The sequence below is a fragment of the Dromaius novaehollandiae genome, chromosome 14 (genome assembly GCF_036370855.1).
Source record: "Dromaius novaehollandiae isolate bDroNov1 chromosome 14, bDroNov1.hap1, whole genome shotgun sequence".
Taxonomy (NCBI): Eukaryota; Metazoa; Chordata; class Aves; order Casuariiformes; family Dromaiidae; genus Dromaius; species Dromaius novaehollandiae.
In genome coordinates, this window is record NC_088111.1 from 5196080 (window position 1) to 5213984 (window position 17905).

Consider the following 17905-nt stretch of genomic DNA (forward strand, 5'->3'; position numbering starts at 1 on the left):
ATTTTGATATTTTCTGAACTCTAAAGGTGTAGAAGTTGATCAATCTGTGAATAAACTGAATTTAGTTTCTTCCCACCTAACTACTTTTCATCTCCAGAATTATGAAAACATTGTCCTAAATACTGTCCTAAAAAACTGCCATTTAATAATCACATTTCTTATTTCTCTAAATATTTTGTTTTCCCTCACTGCTCCAAGAATTTCCTGAAGTAAAAGAGGAAACTGACCGATTAGAAAAGTGTTCAACCCATTATACCCAAGCATTATTCTTGTTACTTCTTATATTCTTATTAATAGTGTGAATATTCAACTAAAATAGTTTACAAAATAATAAATAATTTTATCTAATTTCTCTCACCTTCAGTATTGTAGGGCATTTGCTCAATCTGTGATTGTTACATTTTTAGATAACAGTTTTAAGTTCTTTCAAAGTGGAAGAAGACAACTTATTAGAGAAGAATCTGGGACCAAGATTTGAAGACAACTTCACTCTAATGGACAATCAGTCAATCAATATTAAAGGGATATTTAAGGTAGTTGCCTGCTCCAGAAGTCACAGAAATGATGAAGAAAACGTTGGATATGGAGCAATATTTTTACTTGATACTGACACACCTGTAATCTGTACCATCAGGTACACGTCTGCTAGGAAAAGAGGCTATTAAAATTGGCATTATATACTTCAAAGTTTATTATCACTTGTTGATTTTTATGCCATACGTATTCTATTACAAATAAAACTCTTAACTGACAGCCCTGTTTAAGCTAGTATCTGAGACTTAAACTGAATTCTTTCCTTTTTGAAGACTGTAACTACTTATAAAAGTTACATATGACAAATTCGATATTTGTTATATCAATGCAGTATTGTTACCCTCATCAGCACTTGAACGGACTATTTTGCCTTGAAAGAGTTTGCATAGATTAATTGTTTGGAACTTCATAAACATTCTTATTGATAATGCATGAACAGAAGTAGGATCCAAGATGATAAAATAGCCACTAAAGAAGATAAATGGTAAAGGATTCCCCTGCCACTATAATCACAGTAACCAAATAAAACTCTTCTCCCTATCTACAGTCTTCCAAACAATATAGATTGGAGAAGATCAGGGAGAGGATATTTAGTAAGCAAATGTCCCTTTCAAAGGACTAATGGAATACACCCTACTTAAGCATTACAACAATAACCTAGTCTGATATAAAGAAACTAATGGTACCCACCCATTAACGACTCTGCCAAAAAAGAGTTTAAAAACTGCCCCGACACAACTCAAGCTTTTAAATGCCTAAAGCAAAACTAATAAGAATTTTATAACAGCAACACATCAGTTTAAAGTAAAAATTACCAGCCGACAGAATGTTTTTACACGTGAAGCTTACTGAATCTAAGCTCAAATTAAAATCACCTACTTTTACACACCACATTGTATTAGTAAAATTACATTACTTACCACATTAAATCAAGCCATACGAATCGTAACCTTTCTCTTATGATATTAGTTTATATTATCATTAGTTTCCCCCTACCAAAAGGATTTATTGTGATTAGCCTAAGACATTTTTGCAAGTTCTAAAATACATCTGTACATGATGTACATTGCCAAACATCATCTGATGTACACTACACAAAGAAAAAAACCAAAGACCTTATTTGTGCTACATGAGAATGTAATAATGCACTTCATTTTTTTCCCAACAAATTTAACAGGACATTTAATAATTGACCAATAGTGATGATAGATCACTTCACCAAAGATTCAGAGCCAAGGTTTCAAAGTGCTTGTAACCTGTTGCCTTTAGCTGTGCTTCAAAGATGGTACATCTGAAAGATCCAAATGTTTTGTTTCTGACAGAACTATTACACACATATTGATATGAAAAAGGATGACTAAGTAATGTAATAACCATGCATGTTTTCACTCTAACATTATTACATATGACAATAGAGATTTATGAGATTTGGGATCTGCATTTAAGATCACACAATTTATACAGTTTCTCTCTGTCAGTAAATGAGGTACAAAATGAAACTACAGTTAGATGAAGTTGTAAATTCTAATTATGCTTAGAAATCTGAAATTCAGCAACATATACATTTAAATCATAAAAAATATTGATTTTTCCTCGAGTAAATTACAGTATGATACATAATGCAAGATACTGACATTAATGCCTCTATTGAAGCAAAAATATTCCAACCTATTGTATATCACTTGACTTAAGAACAGCATCTTAATGTTTATGAAGGTCATAATTTTTTAGGTAATTACTACAATATCATTGTTTTCACTTATTTTTAGACAACTAAAAAAGTTTATAAAGGAAAATTATGTGTGTACAACAGCAACAGCTTCGATCTAAATGTGAAGCTAAAATTCTTAAAATGTGTTGCAATTTTTCACTAGTAGTAAACAAAAAATAAAGATTAGCCTGTTAATTTTGTGAAAAAAAGTTTGAAAGGTCTGTATAATTAAATATTCATTGACTGTAGACAGCAAAATTAGTTGTTTAAAATTCAAATACTGCATAAAGTTAAAAGTTTCAGCTTAGGTATCAAAAGCATCTTAAAATATTTTTTGATGAGTTAATGTGAAATGTCAACAAACAAACCCCCAAAAAGGAAGAAGGAGGCCTCCAAGATGAGCAGTCTAAAAACTGACATGTTGTTAGATGGCCTTTGTTAATGACAGGCACTATTCCTACTATTTCTGCATCTTAACTCCGTGTTCGACATGTTCTTCTTTCTTTATCACAGCATTGCTTCTGCCAAGCAAAACTGAGAGGAGCAAGTGAAGGCAACTGAGTAGGGGAGAGGAAACTAAGAGTGGAAATTAATGCCAGGACAATATATTCCACCTTACACTGCACCCTAAGGGCCACCTTTCTGAATTGCCACATAACCGAAAAAAACCTAAAAAGATACAGTTATTTAAGTCAATCCCAAATGACACAAAACATTTTTTAAGATACATCAAAATAACCTGTTGAAAAAGAATTATTAAAAATAGGGCAGAGATGTTAAAATGCAATTTTGGAAAATATAATTATGCAAAACACTAACATGTGTAATACTAAGATGTGAATTTAAAACTTCTCGCTACATAGAAATAATACTTTGTGTACAAAAGCATGAAAAGTAAAAGTACTCCCAACCAGCATCAGTATTAAGACTTCAGAGGGCTTGAACACACTGAAGGCTTCTAAAAACCCCAAAATATAAATTACTATGGACAGTTCTTTTTATGTACACTAGATTGTACTTGTTAGCCTTACTACATGAGAACAGATTAGCTATATGTTATGTATTTTATTTGCCTTGATGCAGCATCATACAAAGCGTGAGAGTTTATTCGGCATGTAGCCACTTTCCCAGAACCTCAAGGCTGCTGAGACTGTTGGATGTCTGGAAAAGTTACTGAAAGCTGCAAATATATATGAAATCGACATTTGCTTTTCACGTAGGATATAAGATTTGACTGAATTATTGGAAATCCATATCTGGCAACTCCAGAACTGGTTTCGGGAGCTCTTTCAGTCACAGCGCCTATGTCCTTAAAACAGCACTACCTCTGGTTTACAACAAAACAACAGCAAACAAAAAACACTTTCTTTCTTTCCCAAGTGATATAACATCCACCGCCTTTGTCACACATTAACAGTTCACACAGAACTGTTTTGGTACACATAAAGATTTGCGTGTTAAATAAATTCAATATTCAAGTGTGCCTGACAGCTAGATGCACTACATGTGCCCAATCCCAAAAGTCACTGATAAATTGGTTATAAAGAATGAGCAATATGCCATAATTTACCAAAGCACCAATGCCTATTCACTTCATGCTGCAATGAATTTCAGTAAACATTAGTATGCCATGAGTTATGAAAAAAAATGACAGCTAACACTTATTCCAATACAGTGAACATTTGCACAAAAGCTGCCTTATCAGTATTTAGAAAGACTAGCAGCTCTACAACAAGATAGTTAAAAATTAAAAGTTCTTGTAAGAAAACAGGCTCATAACAAGTTCACTTACAAGTGCAGAAATCCAAAAATATTCAGCACTCCACTCTTTTGTATACAATATGAACACTTTGACCTCTTTTCTATTAAACCCTCAGGACAAATATTAAATAATATAATGTATCACTGTTCATTCCTTAACCTAGTAAATCTTTTTGACCAGACTGCACAAGCACAAACTGACAGTTACTCTTTTCTTTTGCTTGACAGTTCAGCAGAGAGTGATCAAGAGGGGCTAAGCTTTTTGTTATCACCCAATTACACTAGCACATGACAACTGAAAACTTCTAGGGATGTAACCTTGGCTGAGATCAGAATACACCCCAGTGGACAGGTTCTTTCTAAGCTGAAAAGTACACTGAAACTTATGTAACTGAGCCACAAAATAAAATCAGAAGAGTAAAAATATTATCTCCTAATTCAACAGCCACCAATTCATACTGATAAATCACTTCCCTTTATTACTATACTTGTCAGCGGGTGAAAGCTTCTGTATTTTGTAATTTGTAAGTATAGAAAAATGACTCCTGCTTCCTGTCCAAAGGATATCCTTGATTTAATAACTATCACAGTGAAACTAACAATTCAAAGGGCAATGAAAACAAAACTCTACTTAGTTATATCTCAAAGGCAGTAGAACCTAGACCAAAGAATAGCCTTATTTCATTGAGTCCTTTTGGATTCAGCCATTTAAGGCAAGCTATGATTTTGAGGTAATTTAAAACCTTTATCTGGCTGCCATATTCTCTATTGACACTGTTTTTACTTTCACAGTGATACTTGCCTATGTATTTGTTGTGTTTTTGTCTTTCCTTACTGACTGCCAACATACAGTGGAAATTCCATACAGAAAGGAAATATTAAAACAGATGTACTCAAAATTATGGCAAATGCAAAAAATGAATTGAGAAAAGTGTTTTATCTCCTCTCAAAGAGCACTTAAGCTGAAAGTGATATTGCATTTGTTGGTGACAACTATTCTGCAAGCACCAAGCCCCCATTCTGCATTGTTGTAGATGGAAAGTATCCATCTCTGTCCATGAGATTAGGATGCCACAATTTCAGAACCATCTTAAATTTTCTCACTGGCTGCTCCACTAGTTCTTTATAGTATAGCACCTCAACAACTTCCAAATGCCAAAGCTTTAGGTTTTAGGTCTTGCCTGGATTTCTGTAGCAGAATAATAAGATTTGCGGTCTTCAAATTTTAACAGACGTGACAGTTAACATTGCAGGCTTTTATTGACAACAGTATGCCATAACTATGTCTGTTCAGGTTTGAGGTAGCAGAAGACACAGTTATGTTCTGTATATTACAGCTAAAAATTATAATCATGAGAAACTTGAACAAGATTGGCACAGCATCTTATTTAATTATGATACATTTAAGTAGTGAATGTAATGTTGAACTACCAGCACTAAAACTTTTGCGTTTGATGTGCTTCTACTCTCAATAACTCGGAATTCTCATCAGAAGATTCAGAAAAATATGCATAAATATTTGACCAATTAAACGCTAGTCATGATTCACGTATAATGAAAAAAAGAATTAAACCTGAGAAGGTTGTTATCAACAATGGTAAAGTGGAACTTGAAATAAAGATGTTAAGTACTATATAAATAAGTTCAGGATATGTTTTCAAAATGCACAGATATGAAATCTACATCACTATTACTCATTGCTATTCCAAACCTGTGGAATAACGGGAGACTTATCCTCCATCACCTGAAACATACTTCTGCTGATGGCTTCATTAAACAATAGCATCACCAGCCTGTTTTGCTTTCTGAACTATGAATTAAAGGCAGAATCACTTAATCCATTTTCCCATTCCAATGAACAAAAATGTTTAAGAGTGGAATTTTAGCCTTGTTGTATGGATAACCAGCACTAGCAGAAACGTCCCATGGTCAGGCACTGTGAATAGGACACACTTTCTCTCAGTCTACATCTTCAGGAAATTATTGTGTAAAATACATCTATCTTTTTCAAGAAAAAAAGCACAGATTTCTCAGAAGCAGTTCTTAAAACATAAACATCTTTCACACTAATTATAAGAGAGAATAAAGTGCAGAACTTAATAAAAAATTAATAAAAATGTTTACGATAACTAGTAAGAATATTTTTTTCTTTTTAAAATGTCATTTCAAAAATGATGGTTGCACGTGCTGCTTTAGGAAATAAGTTTAACAATCAAAATATTTTTCTCCACTTGAGATGCGTTTACATTTAAAAAAATCTAATGGAAAATGAGAAATATGTTTGTATCATTTACCTCAAAATCTGGTGTCTGAAGTGGCAGGCATTAAAATGATTTTAAAAGGGCTGTAACTTCTGTTACTCCTCCTCCGAAAACAAATCTAACTTCTTCGTGACGATAAAAATGGCTTGACAGAAGGTAAAACAGGAGTTACTATTCTTGATCTTTTGCTCTTAGTCTTATCTAACGTTTTTGAAAAACAATGCCTGGGATAATCCATCATGAAACAATCTTTCCGATTATCTGTTGTGAACAAGGTCTTCCAGCACAATAAAAGCTCTGCTTCAGATAATACGAGTGTCCTAGAAAAGCTATTCTGTGACCAGTTAGAGGATAACTAAGGAATCTGCTCTACATTTTGCAAGTAGAATATGGGGTTTTAAACTATCACCTCAATCTTTTACTAGCAGTAGACATTATTTGTAATACAATAGCATCTAGGAGCCCTCATCACAGATCAGAACCCCATTGTGATAGAGGTTGCATCAACCTGGGACTAAAAGATAAAGCAAATTGAGGACAATAGTCAGAAACACACAGATGGGCATATAGCTGAGCAATGAGGCAGTATTCATCAACACAAACAGCAGTGTTTTCAGTGCATCACCAACTGAGCTACTGTAAAGTTTTGTTTATGCATCACAGAAAAAGAGTGGTTGAAGAATTTAAAGGAGGTATTTGCTGAGGGATAAAGTTTCTCCTAAGCAAAAGGGAGAGCAGCGAGGAAAGCACAAGAGTACTATTTTGCAAATGTTATGTTAGCATGAAAGGTTAGAATCAGAGTTTATTCAACCTCTCTATACTGAAGGAAAGAAAGCAGTCCCAAACAATCTGTTTGCTCTATACAAGAAAAGTTAGTAGTACTTTTTCATGAACAGGTCCAGGAGGACTTAAAAACATGCTAATCAATACAGACCTTTAAGAATATTGCCAAAGAATCCCCCTCACCTCATTCCACCCACTTGAATTAGACTATAGCAGAATATCATTCGCCATTTTGTCCCATGTTATGACAAATATGTCAGTATCGTCTTTGAACTGCAGGTATGGCATAACACCACGTATTTTCTTTCTAATTACTGGATACCACTTAATTATTTCAAAAGTATTTAGTCTCAATCTCCTTTGCACTTCCTCACAGGTAAGAAAGGAGAAACAGGTGGCATCTCACAGGTTGCAAGGAAGAGAGCAATAACTTTGGCACAGTGAAACTATATTGAAGCAAATGTTAGGTGAGCAAACAGTACAAGTATAACAAAATGTATTTTTTCTGTATGTCTGCATGTTTGAAATATTTGCACTCCAGCTCCATTATTTTCTTAGTACCTTCCCTTAAAAAGTACTAAGGCAACTGAACAGATTTCCTGTGTACACAACGCCAAAAGACTCATTATCAAAGCCTCAACATTCTTAGCTAATAGATATACAGAATTAGGTAAAGATGAATCTTAGGATGCAAGTACTGCCTACCAGCTCTTCTGCTTCTTTGTGTAATAATGAGTTACAAACTTTTCAATTTCATCCTGGAGTCAATGTGTATAAACAATTCGGCCACGCGTCCTGGAGCTATTTAACATTATTCCCTACTTTCTAGTCCAAAAAGGCTACACCCAACAAATTACTTTCTTGATAACTTGTAAGACCTAGGATTTTATTTTAAAAATATGGTTTATTGTTTGAAAGACCATAACGCGGTGTCCCATACATCCCATTGACCTATGGGACATTGTTTAATCCACCAGAACCTATAGGCTGCCGGCTGTTAAGAGCATGGAAATGTGAAAAACAGGACTAAAGATTCAAGTTATCTGTTTAAAAACCACAAATGCTTTATCATTTACCAAGAATGGCACTTTAAAAGTTGTCTGAATGGTGTGACACACCATAAAATTGTACAATCCACTTCCACATTTTGCATAAAGTGACATCTAAGTCTTCCTTTTACCAGTTGTTGATGCTCAAATCACCATTTTTACCTGCTGAATCTGCATATTATAATACAAATACTGAAAAGTAGTATTGTGGAATTTACAAGACAAGTAGACAAGACAGAGAGATAGAGACAAAAATCATTATTCCAATTATAGATCTTGAGAACTGAGGTACAGGAAAATTAAGGGTAACGTTCGTATTGCCTCGCTTTAGCACTTATCTTAGAAGTTTAGGTTAGGAAGACTTGCTTCCTAACCTCCCTCTGACAGGGAAAGAAACTCCCTTAAAGGGTGTTCCAGAGAAGAAATCCAATGTTAAGTCTCCTGAATCATCCCTTTGAAGTCTCCAGAATCATCACTAACCTTTCTATTTTCTACCCAGGAACACTGGCCTCCAAACTTAAGAAAGAAGTTAGGCCAGTTCTTCAGTTAGGCCAAATTTAAGAAAGATGTGTATATTCCCTTGTGTATTGTCTAAATCTGAAAGCTCTAACAATTTAAACTGATCTTAGTGCTGCCAGGGTCATGCCCCCTGGCCACACGTTCCCATCACCTCTTCTGCATTGTCCCTGCTGCTTGTCTGACCCCAGTTTGAGCTAGTTCAGAGAGCTAAATCAGCTGACGATTAACTTTATAAACACTTACCCTAGATCGACACTTTTAATATTAATGAATGAGCTGTTTGTATTACCTTTCAGGGGCATTTCACAGAGAAGATATACGATTAGCAGCAGACTACTATATTTTCTAGCAATAGGTTTGTTATTTTTACAGCAATGGCGAAAGAAAATTACCTCTTAGTAAACCAAAAACACTAATAGTCAAGATAGAGTATGCACGCATTTGTAGAAGCCAAGCATTTGTGTAATACATAGATCTTACAAAATCAGGTATGTTTGTTTAAAAATAATATAAAGTTTGTGCACTTTAAAATAAAAGGCTCTTCCTCTCTCAGCTATGTAACCCCCTGAATGCAGACCTGCAAATGCTACATGCCCTAATTCCCATGGAATCTATTGGAAGGTCCGAGGACGTGACATTTCAAAGATCGTGTCCATAACGGAATGTGAAAATTTTACTTAGATGAAAAAAATATTATCACATCTATTTAACACCTATTTATAACCAATAAACTGGGAAAACAAACATTGCCAACAATATACTGAAAGGGTGCCAACTACTACAAGACTCCAGTTTAACACATTTAACTGGGCCACTTATCAGAAGAAAAAAAGTACTCCTTCCTACAAAATAAAAATGATGAAATTGTCTGCACTAGTCCAACAAGACCAACATTAGCACAGGCAGAAATAACCCCAGAAACACTAACTTCTTCAGGAATAGATCTTTCAAAGCATTTTATTTTTATTCTGCATGAGCTTTATGGGTGGCGCAGACATCTCTGAGGCAAAGGGAGAGACTAGTCTTTATTCATTAGGAAGCACTCTATGGTCAGGAATGGAAAGCCAGTCTCACTACTGATGTGCCTTCCAGCTGTAATAATGATAAGTAGTTTAATCCAGTGCTGCACTATAGCTACTAACAGTTCTTTCTTTAGCCCATGCACAAGTCTTCTTGTGTTGAATTTAATAGGCTGAAGTAAATGAAAGATGAGACCAAGCATGAACAAGAAAGCAAAATACTGAAAAGTGAGCAATGAGCATTAGTCAGTCTTAGTTCTGACTAAGGTAGACAGCAAAATAGTATATATCAACTTAAACTTAATCATAATGTACATGCATAAGGAGTTCACATTAAGTTGCACAAGCAACCTTGGTTTTAGCATTTTCTCATCTTTGAACATGTCTTTTTAACTTTATGAAAAGTATTTTAAGTTGTTATAACTTCAAGAAAAAACATCTTTAAAAGGACTATGAGGGGATCAAAAAAGTTATCATCAATTTGTTTGTTAAAAACTATCTTAAATAGATTATATTTATGCATATATGCAGAGGGAGGAAGAAAGCTCTCTTTCTGCAATGAACTCAGCATGGATTGGATTTTGCTCCACGTGGAATCTCATTGCCTTCGATCTGCCCCCAGAGTCTTTACAGCAAAAATGCCGAAGTGAAGAAAACAGCTAGTCCACTCAGAACCACTGTCACGGTTCAGGTACACCTGCATACAAAGCTACTAAATTCATGAAAATAATTTATTTTAATCAATAGTTCATTATAGGCATGTACCTATGTGCTGGTAAGAACAGTAAAATAAAATAAAACTCTGAGACATACAAAACACAAGCATTTCACTCACAGATTCCTAATAATTCGCTTCAGATTGTTTACTAAAATTTCTAATTTTTTTTAATTAGTCAGTTAATCTTTAAAATAGGAGCCAATGCCTTTGTCATTCAAAATACATGGCTATACACAGAGATGATAGAACCTTCCAGAACAACCTTTCAAGGACAACAAGCAATGGACACAGATTCCCTTCCTCCCATTTTTTTCTTAGCTTTTTTTTTTTTTTGTAAAAAAGTGATGTAAAAGTCCCACAACATAACTCCGAGACTGAACTGCTACAATCTCCCTCTCCTGACATAGGTGGTTTCTGGTTTAAGTGTCTTCTGGTGATGCATGAAGACAACATGATAAATATCTATTGCCCATGGTCCTCCTGCCCCCTAATAATACTGCTAGAGTGCACTCGCAAGAAATGGTCTGGAATACTGTACTTAAAATGTTACTGCATATGTATACATACCTCTTTTAACGTGCTTTGAGAAGTCTTGAAAATTAGTTATTTTTCAGCAAAATATAAGCGTATAGATCAAAAAGATTTACCACAGTAGTTAGAAGTCACATGATATGGACACGCAAAAAAGCCCACTCTCTCCACCCCCTTTCCATATAGATGAGGGCTTGTATTTACTCCTTTAAAACCATTTTTAATAATCATAATCGTATATACAAAGAATTCACGTGTTTAAAAACTAACACTTTTTTAAATGCTCCTCTAAAGAAAAGGAACATCAGAAGTAAATCTACTATGAATTAATGAGCTTCCAATGAATAATATCAGAATCTTTTGGAAATAAAAATGTATCATTCAACATCTAATCCATAATGCCTTTCATTCTCAAATAAGTGTCACCACCACATTTAGCTGTTTCTCTGTCCTTCTAACAACTAAATACTCTTTGCAAGTTGCTTATCATCTTACATGTATAGTGCAGTTTTAAATTTGCTTGAAAAGGCTTCCTACACTTAGCATATGTACAGATATGCTAGATTAAATATGTGCAGATTAAATATGTGAATTAAAAAAGCTGAGCCTCAGAAACAGTTTCTTCCACCTTCCATGTCACTGTTTCTATCAGAGTATAATGGATCTCCATACCACCTTAAATACACATTCAGGTCTTTGTACAATTCTGAATTATAGATTTGATCAAGTGGCACAAAAAGATTACACTTCCATTTCTGTTAAACTAAGAAAAATCAGACAAGCTTCTCTTAATATTTAAAGATACCGTCTCCTGTTAAAAAAGCTTAAAGCTATGCACTGGTTTTATCTATTTTAAAATCATTCTGACCTACAGCCATCAATCCAAGAGAATTAGTATTTTTTCTAAGTATTCTTGCATTCTTTAACAAAAGTAAGACGTTGGGAAGGTACTTAAAGCCATTAAGATGCATGTAGTACTAGCCTCTAGTAACCTTCAACCTATTTAAACAAGAAGACTTTTTTGTTTCCATACAAATATTCAAGTATTTCAGTAAACATTTTGTACCTTAATAGGCATCAGTGTTTGTTAATCTCACACATAACTAATAAATTCCAATCCTGCAGTGAACTCTAAGTATTCAACGGGACGAGGCATAGGCACGCTAGACCACTGAGCTAGAGGTCACTGCAGGATAATGTTCTTCTAAGTACAGTAGCTACTTACTGTGTTGAAATGATTCACTTTTACTATCACCTAGCAAATTCTACATTGGTAATTAGAGTGATTATCAATTAGCATCTCATCACTATTTGATGACACACAATGACTTTAGGCTAGCTAGTACCTAATACTCAAATTTTAACAAAAATGCCAAGTGACACCATGGCAGAGGCTAGCAGACATAAAGAACTGAATAGGCAAAGAAATGTACAACTGTTTTCCGACTCTTAAAGGTTAATTTTCCTGATGAGCTTCCCATTCACAAATGGGGAATGTGGAAAGCAGGATGAGACACATGCCCAGTCTGAATGGGTTTCTGTGCAGACCTGCAGCCAGGACAGAAGTGAGAGTACCATCCCAGACTACGTTCACGGGACAAGCACAGCCTTTCTTATCTGTCACTTTCTTCCTCTCAGAAAACCTCTTCCATAATGAGAAGGTCTGCACTAACAGTACTAAGGTTTGAAGGGAATACTCTATTATCCAGTATAATAAACCACTGTATGTTTCATAATAAGTAAATTCACACAGAAATGGAAAAAAACATATAAACCATTATACCTAATTATGTAACGCAACTACCAGGGAAAACAGAGAAGCTGAAGAGCTAAGTACGAAGTGTATTTACAAGTTGTTTCATTTATATTTCTTCTCTAGATCTGCTTTTGTGCAGAGGATATTCAAGCCTAGAGAGTACTCAAACAACCTGTTGCTGTTGAAAATATTTTCTTTCATTCACTTTACAGTACAAAATATTTAATCTCAATGACCTTATCCAATGTTTCCTATGAACTAAGGAACTCTGCATTTCAGTATGCCTGAAATATTTTTATTTCTTTAAGGCTGAGATAGTTATTACATAAATGTTAGTTGGTTATAGCATAGAATTATGATTCATTCAAAATAATCATGGCTCATATATTTAGAATGTTCCTTTTCCTATCACATAAAAAGATCAGAGTCATGTAATACTCTCATGCCTATAACCACATCATTCCGTTAAAAACTTTCGGTGGCCGTACCAGAACTTCCATTTTCATAAAACCAGGACTTTTATAAAAATTGACATTTTCCGTTTAAAGTAAATTTTGGCATAAAATGATGGATATATTAAAGAATTCAAAGAGCAAAAAGAACTGTGACTTACAAATGAATACAAATTTTGTGACAACCTCATAGAAGCACTCTGCGTGCCGGTTTGTGTGACCTCCACATTGGCTTGTGTGTAACAATTTTTAAAGGACTACCTGTAAAATGAGTATTTCCTCATTTTCTGTATTATATAAAAAGAAAAACCTATTTTGTTTTAATTGTTTATCTTTCATTGTTTAATGGCTACTAAGCTCCATATCTTTATCTGCACCAATATTTATCTCAGAAAGAATGCAGCTTTTTCTCTTTGCTTCCCCTCCCCCCTTAATTACTGATGGGTAAAACTGACTTAGTGTTAGGACTTCTCTTTAGGATAGTTTGTAAACACTGTATAACTCCCAGAGAAATGTATTATCTAAAACTGATAACATTGAGAATGCTTAGTAATCTGAAATATTATATTGAAATATTTTTCCATACTATGTGCTAAACAAAAGTTTCAATCCAGTTTTTAACTCATCCAATAAGATGGCTAGTTTACTACCAAACCACAGAAAACTGTCTTACAAGACATCTAAATTGATTTCTGAATCACTTGCACCTAAAACTGGCCTCAATTAAAATTTTTTACATTTTTAATTAAACAGCATTGTCAAGCACTTGCCTTTCAAAATAAAGCATCATGTTGGCATCTATCAACACTACTAAAAGAAAAAAAAAAGAAATGTTAATTTTAATTTGCAGGGAGAATTATGTTGGGTATGTTTTGTTTCAGAATAACAATAGCCTGTAAGGGCATGCAGGCCTCAGCATAAGTAGTTTGGGAATAGGAATGACAGCATAAACAAAGCATTCAGAAAGGTTTATGAGGGTGGAGTCCATCATTAAACACAGCATTCAAACTCTTTTGTATCCTGCGGCTCAAAACTTTCAGAGGGTGCAGTAGTAAACCCTGAGCAGGCAAACTACAATAGATTTGGCTCTATAATCCCTCTTCCTCAACACACAAGACCATCCAGTTATTAAAACTCAATGCAGTGTTGTTCCCTATGAAATATTCAAAACCAAAGAACTAAAACACAAAGCCCATTCCCCTTTATAGAGTATTAACTTCCGCTTTTAATAACTTATCATCCCACACTATACAATTCAGCATTGTACCACACATACCACTCCAGTCAGACAATGCACACAGCAATAAAACTCAACCCAGCAAAGAAAGTGAAAGCTGCATTTGTTCAGCATGTTATTTTGTGCAGCCAACTGTAATGCTTCTGCCTGCCATTTATTGTTTATTCTGTCAAAGAATTATTAAGAATTAGGCTACATTTGGCAATTTTTTGAGAAGGGAATTTAGATGCAAAGTGACTGACACTTGATATTTAAAGTCTATTGGACGACTCTGACCCTTCGTTTACAAGTGACTCATTTGACTCCGAGGATCTCTGATGTGGAAATGCCCAGATACGAATCAATCGCAGTTTTTGTCTCGGTTAAATGTTACTTGGCAATCCAAGAGAAATGAACAATGCTCGAACCGAGGTTCACATAGAATGGTCCTCATATGTTTAAAGAATTGCTTTTACATGCCTGACTTAGTTCTAGTCGGTGGATTTATGTCGCTTTCCCCCAATAACTTATCTCAGTGCACAGTGCTTTTAAACACACACCCAGCAGTTAACTCTTATGCTGCCTTAAAAAAAAAAAGGAACAGAAATGTATGGACACGTTTAAATAAATAAAAAGGCAGGTTTGGTCCCAATAAGGCTGTTGATTCTTTGTGGGAAATGGGGGATAGGAGAAGGATAGGAGGACAAGAAAGGGGCAAGAAACATATAGGTACAGTTTGCAAACGCCTGCTTCATAAAGGAACAATTCTGTTTAAGAAATAACCATTTCTACACAAAATCAGCTCAGTTCGAATTCTGCAGTTTGTTATTTCTGACAAGGCTAAAGTAAAATGGTACATCTTTACACGAGCGAGATTTCCTTCCTCTTAGAAGGCAAATGCAGCATTTCTATAAACAAAAATGTCTCTAGCCCTACCTTGTGCCAGTGCTTGCAACATGTGGAGCTGAAGCAACAGAAACGCCCACCATCCCCGACAGAAGAAGAAACAGAAGTTTAACTTTATCATCGTGCCGTCTCCCCAGCTATTCCTTCGGGCAGTAATTTGGCGATCCACCTTTCTTCCAACCATTATTGCCTCACTGATCCCCATCCGATTCGGCTGCCGGCCGCTCCTGACAGCGCTTTGGTCATTGCTCATTCCGCACCCCGAGGCCGGGTTCTCTTTGGTGCTTTGGGAACATCGCCCGCTGCCTCTGCCCCGCAGTTTTGGGGGAACAGAAGCCCCCACTTCACAGGAACCGAGGAGTCTTTGACTTGTGCTCACTTCGCATGCAAGCCGAAAGCAGCACTCCGTATGCCTCACTGTGTTATAATCACCACCTAAGTCAATGTATTTTGTGGAGGTACTGATTGCACCAAAACAACCAGTCAGAAATGTGAAACACATGTTTCTCTGCACTGTCACATCCAATGCCTTCAGCACAGAGGGAGTAAGTTTATCGGCGTCAGTATTTTAGTAAATCCGCATCTTCTAGCACAGAGGAAGACTGATCCATCTCAGCCACCAGCAGACAATCCAAAGAGTACCTCTCATACCACAAGGATGACGGAAACTGTTACCTCTGTGATTTTTATGAAGCGTGGCGAGTTTTCCGGCATGTATCCCATTCCCCAGTAAAAAGCTTGCTATGAAAGTGTTAAATTCTTGTACAAGGAAAAAAGCGACAGAGAAAAGGAAAAAAAAACTAAAAGGAGGAGAAAGTATCTCGCTATTCCTTCCGCTTAGGATTTATTTCAATTTCAAAATTAGCCATGCAGACAGAGTAGTCTCCAGATATTCCCGCAAAGCTCTGCACAGTTAAAGTAATCCGATTTTCCTTTGGATACAAATCTCTACCGTCAACAGAAGGGTCTGAAGAGTCCTCGACCAGGTAAATTCAGCAGCTCTGGCTGTGATTCCGGCTAGCTGTGCGGTCAGTCAGCCACAGGCCAGTGGGGGTGTCACTTGAACTCTCACGTTCAGCTGGAGGTAGCGAAAACCTCAGTTGATCTTATTTCCTTCCTCCTCGAGGATAGGTGCAGATCTGCGTCTTGCAGGGAGACCACGACAAAAATCACCTCTCACATGTAAAGCGTTTCTCTTCTGGCCGGTTATGGAAGCAACAACGAAACAAACGCTCAGCTGGAGAGCGTCCGGGGCGGGGGAAGGGAAAATCTCCTAAAACAAACAGCAACAAGGTGAAATCCTTCCAGCTTTGCTTAGATGGACTCCTGCCTTCCTTGTTTATGCAGCCCAGGGATCCTGGTTCTTCCTCCGAGCGTCTCTCCCCCACAGAAGCTGTAAACGCAAGAGGGAAAGCGCTATCACAACAGCAGCAGTAGCGGCAATAAAACCATACACAATTAAAAAAGAAAAAGCACTGAAGGCTTTAACATTTAAACAATGCGTCTGGTATTGTTTCAGTCCCGCCCACCGTAAAAGAAAAAGTTTCGTGGGAGATTCCTGCTCCACCGTATTACAAAGAATAGGAGTAGTTATAAAAGAACACCCAGGACAAAAACAAGTTAAAAACAAAGAACCTACGGGTGAAGTTGATCCGACAAAATCTTGTCAGCTCTACCCCCTGCCCCCGAAAGACAGCCTGAACTTTTCTCACCTCCTTCAACACAACGTCGGTTTTAACCCTCCCCTAGCAGGACGCTCGCACTTTGCCCACCCTCCCCGCCCGCCGCGCACCTCGCCATCTCCGCCCCGCACCGCCGCTCCCCTCTCACCTCCCTCCAGCCCAGCAGCCACGCTTCCCTCCCCGCCGCCGCGCCTCCTCGCTCTCCCTCCACATCTCCCCCGCGCACACACACCCTCAGCTCTCCACAGCCCGCAGAGCTCCCCCTCCCCAAGCGCACGGCGCGCCTCACCCCACCTTCCCCTGACCTGCACCTAAACAGGGCTGCGTCTGGGGGGGGGGACACCCTCCGCAGAGCTAAGGAGGGCGCTGCGGGAAGGAGGGGGGTACGTGTGGGGGGCACTGTCAGGACTTGGGGGCCGCTCATTTCAATACAGGTTTGCCCCCCTGCTCTCCAGAGACGCTGGAGGCGGAGGAGGAAGGGGCCCGCCGCCCCCGCGCGCACACACACGAGCACACACACATACCGCCCCTCCCCACGCGCGCGCACACACACACTGCCCATCCGCGAGCGCGGGACCTGCCCGCAGCCGCCTCTAACGCTCATCGCCCTAACGCCCCACCCCTCCCCCTCCGGGAGCACCGCCCCCGGCCAGCCCGCTGATTGGGCGGCCGGCGCGTGGGGCGGGGGGGGGAAGGCTAAAGAGTCGCGCTCGCTGACGGTTGCGCGCGTGCTCGCCTGAGGGGACGTTGCCTTGTGCCCCCCCCCCCCCCCCCGCGCGCGCGCGCTGGCGAACGGCTGGGCGCGTGCAAGCCTGAGGGGACGCTCTCCCCCATTCCCGCGCCGGCTAACGGCCGCGCGCGTGCAAGCCTGGGGGGACGTTGCCCCTCGTTCCCGCGCCCGCTAACGGCCGCGCGCGTGCGCGCCTGGCGGGACGCTGCCGCTCGTCGCCGCGCTCGCTGCGCCCCCTAGGCCCGCGGAGCGTCGCTGCGGCGGCGGCTGCCAGGGG

General features: G+C 38.0%; 1 protein-coding gene across 5 annotated transcripts in view; it reads right to left on the bottom strand.

Annotated features, from left to right (window-relative positions):
• The window catches only part of SDK1 (sidekick cell adhesion molecule 1), a 432949-nt gene extending 415423 nt beyond the window's left edge, over window positions 1–17526 (bottom strand). The window contains exons 1-2 of one of the 5 annotated variants that reach the window (XM_026116143.2): window positions 17423–17526; window positions 15247–16609 (exon numbers count right to left, since the gene is read on the bottom strand). In XM_026116143.2, the coding sequence (XP_025971928.2) occupies window positions 15247–15718 (472 nt within the window). In that variant the 5' untranslated portion in view covers window positions 15719–16609; window positions 17423–17526. The other 4 variants (XM_064520166.1, XM_026116142.2, XM_026116141.2 and 1 more) reach the window with 4 other exon arrangements.
• Window positions 17527–17905: the final 379 nt, after the last annotated feature.